Source organism: Oncorhynchus tshawytscha, unplaced genomic scaffold (assembly GCF_018296145.1).
Source record: "Oncorhynchus tshawytscha isolate Ot180627B unplaced genomic scaffold, Otsh_v2.0 Un_contig_2444_pilon_pilon, whole genome shotgun sequence".
In the NCBI taxonomy this organism is placed as follows: Eukaryota; Metazoa; Chordata; class Actinopteri; order Salmoniformes; family Salmonidae; genus Oncorhynchus; species Oncorhynchus tshawytscha.
Genome location: NW_024609526.1, coordinates 192,501 through 201,214, shown reverse-complemented (window position 1 = coordinate 201,214; position 8,714 = coordinate 192,501). Strand labels below are relative to the sequence as shown.

The following is an 8,714-nucleotide window of genomic DNA, read 5'->3' as shown; positions in this document are numbered from 1 at the left end:
TCTCCTCTCTTGTTAATGCTCTCTCTTCCTCTCTCTCTTCCTCTCTCTCTTCCTCTCTCTCCTCTGTTGTTAATGCTCTCTCTTCCTCTCTCCTCTCTTGTTAATGCTCTCTCTTCCTCTCTCTCTCTCTCTTCCTCTCTCTCCTCTGTTGTTAATGCTCTCTCTTCCTCTCTCCTCTCTTGTTAATGCTCTCTTCCTCTCTCTCCTCTCTTCCTCTCTCTCTTCCTCTCTCTCCTCTCTTCCTCTCTCTCTTCCTCTCTCTCCTCGCTTGTTAACGCTCTCTCTTTCTCTCCTTCTCTAAATATGTCATTACTTCCTGCTATATATCATTCTAATCATCCAATCAGGTAGTCTCTTAACATTGAACATGATGTCAATCCAGCATGACTTCTGCCGCATTCAACAACTGGGAACAACTGTTCAACAACTGGGAACTGGGAAATCTCAATATATAACTCACTGAAATCTACGGGATCGGTGTTCCTATCTTCCGGGACGGTTGTTGGATCGGTGTTCCTATACTCGGGACGGTTGTTGGATCGGTGTTCCTATACCTTCGGTTGTTGGATCGGTGTTCCTATACCGCTCTCTTGTTGGATCGGTGTTCCTATACCGGGGCGGTTGTTGGATCGGTGTTCCTATACTTCGGTTGTTGGATCGGTGTTCCTATCTCTTCGGTTGTTGGATCGGTGTTCCTATACCGGGACGGTTGTTGGATCGGTGTTCCTATACCTCTGTTGTTGGATCGGTGTTCCTATACCGGGGCCGGTTGTTGGATCGGTGTTCCTATAACTCCGGTTGTTGGATCGGTGTTCCTATACCGCGACGTTGTTGGATCGGTGTTCCTATACCGGGGCTTGATGGATCGGTGTTCCTATACCGGGGCGGTTGTTGGATCGGTGTTCCTATACCGGGGCGGTTGTGGGATCGGTGTTCCTATACCGGGGCGGTTGTTGGATCGGTGTTCCTATACCGGGACGGTTGTTGGATCGGTGTTCCTATACCGGGGCCGGTTGTTGGATCGGTGTTCCTATACCGACGGTTGTTGGATCGGTGTTCCTATACAGGGACGGTTGTTGGATCGGTGTTCCTATACCGGGAACGGTAGTTGATCGGTGTTCCTATACCGGGACGGTTGTTGGATCGGTGTTCCTATACCGGGACGGTTGTTGGATCGGTGTTCCTATACCGCGACGGTTGTTGGATCGGTGTTCCTATACCGGGACGGTTGTTGGATCGGTGTTCCTATACCGGGACGGTTGTTGGATCGGTGTTCCTATACCGGGACGGTTGTGGGATCGGTGTTCCTATACCGGGACGTTTGTTGGATCGGTGTTCCTATACCGGGGCGGTTGTTGGATCGGTGTTCCTATACCGGGACGGTTGTTGGATCGGTGTTCCTATACCGGGACGGTTGTTGGATCGGTGTTCCTATACCGGGACGGTTGTTGGATCGGTGTCCCTATACCGGGACGGTTGTTGGATTGGTGTTCCTATACCGGGACGGTTGTTGGATCGGTGTTCCTATACCGGGACGGTTGTTGCTAACGTGCGCTAATGTGACTAGAATGATGTTGTAAGTAACAGCAAACTTTCCAGGACATAGACATGTCTTATATGGGCACAATGCTTATAGTCTTGTTAATCGAACTGCACTGTCCAATTTACGGTAGCTATTACAGTGAACAAATACCATGCTGTTGCACAACAACGTTTATCATGGAAACTGGTTTGATACATTCACCTCTGAAGGTAAATAATGTACTTACATTCAGTAATCTTGCTCTGATTTGTCATCCTGAGGATCCCAGAGATACAATGTAGGATCGTTTTGTTTGGTAAAATCTATTTTCATATTCAAATGTAGGAACTGGTATCTACAGTTTGAACCTCTGCTGTCTCTGGACACAGCCTGGGATTGAACCCGGGTCTGTAGTGACGCCTCAAGCACTGCGATGCAGTGCCTGAGACTTCTGCGCCACTCGGGAGGCCGGATGGGCACTTCTAATGTACCTCTATGGCAGCACCTAAGGAGCTTGTATTTATTTTCTGGTGAAGTAGTGTCCCCATGAGTGACAGAACACTGAGCCAATCACAGCGCAACTAGAGAATATTACCAACCCCTACGCTCCGTATATTCCACTGGCTGCTCCACCACCACAGAAAGCACTGAACTAGGTTGAAACACCTGCATTTTGGAGCTGCCTTACTCAAGAAAGCAAAAAAGAGACCATGTTTGTATGTGGCTTTAAATGATTATTTAAAAAAAATTGTTTGCAAACTGATATGTGACATGAATTAATGCCAAAATAGCATGCAAAACAGGCAAAAAAATGGTTTAGCTAAACAGGTTGGGCTCAAAACAGGTGAGGCTCTGCCCCACCAGCCCTGAATGAAGTGTTGTCACTGGATACGGAGCTTTCGGAAACAGGAAAGAGCACCCTATTCCCTATAGTGCACTACTTCTGACCAGAGCCCTATAGGCCCTGGTCAAAACTAGTGCACTAAATAGGGACTGTGGTGTAGTTTCGGCTTCCCCCATAGAAAGGGCTAGGTAGACTTTACTCTGGGATAGATTTATTTAGCCTGATCTCAAAATGATGACATTTTTTTCCTGAGCAGATCAGATGTGTATATTAATATAAATGTGTTTCCTGAGCAGATCAGATGTGTATATTAATATAAATGTGTTTCCAGATCAGATGTGTATATTAATATAAATGTGTTCCCAGATCAGATGTGTATATCAATATAAATGTGTTTCCTGAGCAGATCAGATGTGTATATTAATATAAATGTGTTTCCTGAGCAGATCAGATGTGTATATTAATATAAATGTGTTCCCAGATCAGATGTGTATATTAATATAAATGTGTTTTCCAGATCAGATGTGTATATTAATATAAATGTGTTTCCAGATCAGATGTGTATATTAATATAAATGTGTTTCCAGATCAGATGTGTATATTAATATAAATGTGTTTCCAGATCAAATGTGTATATTAATATAAATGTGTTCCCAGATCAGATGTGTATATTAATGTAAATGTGTTTCCAGATCAGATCAGATGTGTATATTAATATAAATGTGTTTCCAGATCAGATGTGTATATTAATATAAATGTGTTCCCAGATCAGATGTGTATATTAATGTTTCTGTTCCCTATTCCCAGGACAGAAAGAACTCTCTCTCTCCAACACACCAGAGGAGGAGGAACAACTGTTTTGATATTATGCAAAGAAAAAAAATGAAGATTGGTTTTCAGAAACAGGCCTATAAATATTGAAAGACGCAGAGAAAAGATTAGCTATAGACCAGGGATCATCAACTAGATTCAGCCAATCATCAACTAGATTCAGCCAATCATCAACTAGATTCAGCCAATCATCAACTACATTCAGCCAATCATCAACTACATTCAGCCAATCATCAACTACATTCAGCCAATCATCAACTACATTCAGCCAATCATCAACTACATTCAGCCAATCATCAACTACATTCAGCCAATCATCAACTACATTCAGCCAATCATCAACTACATTCAGCCAATCATCAACTAGATTCAGCCAATCATCAACTAGATTCAGCCAATCATCAACTACATTCAGCCAATCATCAACTAGATTCAGCCAATCATCAACTACATTCAGCCAATCATCAACTAGATTCAGCCAATCAATTCAGCCAATCATCAACTAGATTCAGCCAATCATCAACTAGATTCAGCCAATCATCAACTACATTCAGCCAATCATCAACTAGATTCAGCCAATCATCAACTACATTCAGCCAATCATCAACTACATTCAGCCAATCATCAACTAGATTCAGCCAATCAACTAGATTCAGCCAATCATCAACTACATTCAGCCAATCATCAACTACATTCAGCCAATCATCAACTACATTCAGCCAATCATCAACTAAACATTTCAAACCTTGCTTACACTCGTGTACAATCACATATATCTCTCTATTGGAAATACTTCAGAACAGATTTCAGAAATTAAAATCACTTGGATCTGATTTGCTGGTGTTTTTACAGTTTTATGTCCAACATAATTTTTTTAAACTAAAAATAAATATTTATACATTTTTGCTCAGGAAACTTATATACTGCATATTATGACAGACAGCAGGAGTATAGACTGTATATTGTGACAGACAGCAGGACTATAGACTGTATATTGTGACAGACAGCAGGACTATAGACTGTATATTGTGACAGACAGCAGGACTATAGACTGTATATTGTGACAGACAGCAGGAGTATAGACTGTATATTGTGACAGACAGCAGGACTATAGACTGTATATTGTGACAGACAGCAGGACTATAGACTGTATATTGTGACAGACAGCAGGAGTATAGACTGTATATTGTGACAGACAGCAGGACTATAGACTGTATATTGTGACAGACAGCAGGAGTATAGACTGTATATTGTGACAGACAGCAGGACTATAGACTGTATATTGTGACAGACAGCAGGACTATAGACTGTACAGTGCCTTGCGAAAGTATTCGGCCCCCTTGAACTTTGCGACCTTTTGCCACATTTCAGGCTTCAAACATAAAGATATAAAACTGTATTTTTTTGTGAACAATCAACAACAAGTGGGACACAATCATGAAGTGGAACGACATTTATTGGATATTTCAAACTTTTTTAACAAATCAAAAACTGAAAAATTGGGCGTGCAAAATTATTCAGCCCCTTTACTTTCAGTGCAGCAAACTCTCTCCAGAAGTTCAGTGAGGATCTCTGAATGATCCAATGTTGACCTAAATGACTAATGATGATAAATACAATCCACCTGTGTGTAATCAAGTCTCCGTATAAATGCACCTGCACTGTGATAGTCTCAGAGGTCTGTTAAAAGCGCAGAGAGCATCATGAAGAACAAGGAACACACCAGGCAAGTCCGAGATACTGTTGTGAAGAAGTTTAAAGCTGGATTTGGATACAAAAATATTTCCCAAGCTTTAAACATCCCAAGGAGCACTGTGCAAGCGATAATATTGAAATGGAAGGAGTATCAGACCACTGCAAATCTACCAAGACCTGGCCGTCCCTCTAAACTTTCAGCTCATACAAGGAGAAGACTGATCAGAGATGCAGCCAAGAGGACCATGATCACTCTGGATGAACTGCAGAGATCTACAGCTGAGGTGGGAGACTCTGTCCATAGGACAACAATCAGTCGTATATTGCACAAATCTGGCCTTTATGGAAGAGTGGCAAGAAGAAAGCCATTTCTTAAAGATATCCATAAAAGTGTTGTTTAAAGTTTGCCACAAGCCACCTGGGAGACTCACCAAACATGTGGAAGAAGGTGCTCTGGTCAGATGAAACCAAAATTGAACTTTTTGGCAACAATGCAAAACGTTATGTTTGGTGTAAAAGCAACACAGCTCATCACCCTGAACACGCCATCCCCACTGTCAAACATGGTGGTGGCAGCATCATGGTTTGGGCCTGCTTTTCTTCAGCAGGGACAGGGAAGATGGTTAAAATTGATGGGAAGATGGATGGAGCCAAATACAGGACCATTCTGGAAGAAAACCTGATGGAGTCTGCAAAAGACCTGAGACTGGGACGGAGATTTGTCTTCCAACAAGACAATGATCCAAAACATAAAGCAAAATCTACAATGGAATGGTTCAAAAATAAACATATCCAGGTGTTAGAATGGCCAAGTCAAAGTCCAGACCTGAATCCAATCGAGAATCTGTGGAAAAAACTGAAAACTGCTGTTCACAAATGCTCTCCATCCAACCTCACTGAGCTCGAGCTGTTTTGCAAGGAGGAATGGGAAAAAATGTCAGTCTCTTGATGTGCAAAACTGATAGAGACATACCCCAAGCGACTTACAGCTGTAATCGCAGCAAAAGGTGGCGCTACAAAGTATAAACTTAAGGGGGCTGAATAATTTTGCACGCCCAATTTTTCAGTTTTTGATTTGTTAAAAAAGTTTGAAATATCCAATAAATGTTGTTCCACTTCATGATTGTGTCCCACTTGTTGTTGATTCTTCACAAAAAAATACAGTTTTATATCTTTATGTTTGAAGCCTGAAATGTGGCAAAAGGTCGCAAAGTTCAAGGGGGCCCGAATACTTTCGCAAGGCACTGTATATTGTGACAGACAGCAGGAGTATAGACTGTATATTGTGACAGACAGCAGGACTATAGACTGTATATTGTGACAGACAGCAGGACTATAGACTGTATATTGTGACAGACAGCAGGGCTATAGACTGTATATTGTGACAGACAGCAGGAGTATAGACTGTATATTGTGACAGACAGCAGGAGTATAGACTGTATATTGTGACAGACAGCAGGACTATAGACTGTATATTGTGACAGACAGCAGGACTATAGACTGTATATTGTGACAGACAGCAGGACTATAGACTGTATATTGTGACAGACAGCAGGACTATAGACTGTATATTGTGACAGCACAGCAGGGCTATAGACTGCAGGAGTATAGACTGTATATTGTGACAGACAGCAGGACTATAGACTGTATATTGTGACAGACAGCAGGGACTATAGACTGTATACTGTGACAGTGACAGACAGGGCTATAGACTGTATATTGTGACAGACAGCAGGACTATAGACTGTATATTGTGACAGACAGCAGGACTATAGACTGTATATTGTGACAGACAGCAGGACTATAGACTGTATATTGTGACAGACAGCAGGACTATAGACTGTATATTGTGACAGACAGCAGGAGTATAGACTGTATATTGTGACAGACAGCAGGACTATAGACTGTATATTGTGACAGACAGCAGGACTATAGACTGTATATTGTGACAGACAGCAGGACTATAGACTGTATATTGTGACAGACAGCAGGACTATAGACTATAAATTGTGACAGACAGCAGGACTATATATAGACTGTACATTGTGACAGACAGCAGGGCTACGCCGGTTCTCTCTCCACCATCAGATGGCGCTAACATACAGTACTTCTGTAACGTTCTCTCATCGTGTTTCAGATGGCTTTTACATATTTCTGTAAAGTTCTCGTTTTTCGTTGGAAAAAATGTAACCACCACGCCTAGTATATAACTCATAGAATATGCTCATTCCCAATGTGCCTATAATAATGCATATTTGTAGATTATTAGCTTATTATAGGTTATTTTACACGTGTATTGACCATTGAAAGTGCATTTAGTCCGTGAGATGTTAGGAAATACGACTTCACTTGTTTTTAAGTTTTGTGTTTAACCCCCACAACAAATCCGCTGCGGTAGCCGAGCAAACCGTGCGCACCTGGCACGCTGCATGGACCGCACAAGAGAGAGAGCGGAACAGGCAAAAGTCTACTAGTGGACACCTCCAAAGTTCCAACTGTCCCAACACTGGGACATTCCTTTACACGGGTCGCCCTCTGAATAAAACCCAGCATGCCTGGTAATGTTTGTTAACGGGTGGTAATAATGTATGTAATACGGCTGTAATAAGGTATGACGCGCTACATTTACGTTAGTGTGGGCTACACATGTCATTTGAACTTCAGCACAGCTCTCGGCAGTGTTCTGTGTGGATAGAAATGTGATTTGCTTAGTGGGATTGCCCTTCGAGTTTGCTCCACCCAAAGAGGATATGGGCTGTTGGAGCAGGGACTAGGTTATGTTGCCAAAAAAAAGAGCCGTTAGCTGAAGTTGCTGAACTATTGGAAAGCCATGCTGAGAAGTTCGGGGGTAAAGTCCTATTTGAGTTTTAATCACATGGCATTTTAAGAATGCTTCAAAGATGGCGGTAGCTACAGTAATTTCGAGGAACGGACTACAAAAAAGTGGATTTTTGGAGGTTTTAGTGAGGGACCGATGGCACAATGTTTTGGCCAACTTGAACGAAGAAGCTCTAACGTTGAGTTGCGAGGACCTGGGAGAGAATGTGACCCTAAACGGCCTCACCAATGGATCTTACGGGTGCAACGCAACTCACCCGGATCACACAAACAGTTCGAAAACTGCGGTGAGGACAGCTTTCACGGATTTACAGGAGCAAGTCCCAGAGGCGATCGCAAACAGAAAAAGATGCGTGAAAGTAATAAAGCAAGAGGTAGGAGGACTCGGCATCAGCATAAAGGGAGGAAAAGAGAATAAAATGCCGATACTTATTAGTAAGATCTTCAAAGGTCTAGCTGCGGATCAAACCCAAGCCTTGTATGTCGGTGACGCGATTCTGTCGGTGAACGGTGTGAACCTGCGGGACGCAACGCATGACGAGGCGGTGCAGGGGCTGAAACGAGCCGGGAGAGAGGTGACGCTAGAAGGTAAGAACGGAACGGGACCAACTGTCGTTCGATACATTCTTTCTTGGTGAAGTGTGGGGGCCCGGGGGCGTCCTCAAATCTAAATGCAGGCTGCCAGAGGAATTACGCACATTAATATTTCTGCTCTCAAACATATGAGTGATCAACCTCTGTCAACTGGGTCCACAAACAAACATGATTCTTTTTTTTCTTCTTCGATTTTCTAAATACTTTCAATATTATTCATTTCCATGTTGGTTCAATGCCGGGGCAAAAGGATGCCCATTTGAAACTCCAAAATAGTTTTACACATATTGGAACGGTAATGAAGATTAACTGAACAATTCTTATGTTGTTTCTTGCAATAGCCTTCCCTGACTTTAAATATATAACAGCCGTGGTATATAGGCCATATAT

General features: G+C 42.4%; 1 protein-coding gene across 3 annotated transcripts in view; it reads left to right on the top strand.

Annotated features, from left to right (window-relative positions):
* Positions 1-7,549: 7,549 nt before the first annotated feature.
* The window catches only part of sntb1 (syntrophin, basic 1), a 57,644-nt gene continuing 56,479 nt past the window's right edge, over positions 7,550-8,714 (top strand). Inside the window, exon 1 of one of the 3 annotated variants that reach the window (XR_006082293.1) lies at positions 7,550-8,318. Coding sequence is in view for 2 of the 3 variants with exons in the window: in XM_042315725.1 (XP_042171659.1) it covers positions 7,793-8,318 (526 nt within the window). In the remaining variant the exon portion in view is untranslated. The remainder of the gene's footprint in view (positions 8,319-8,714) is intronic. The other 2 variants (XM_042315725.1, XM_042315724.1) reach the window with 2 other exon arrangements.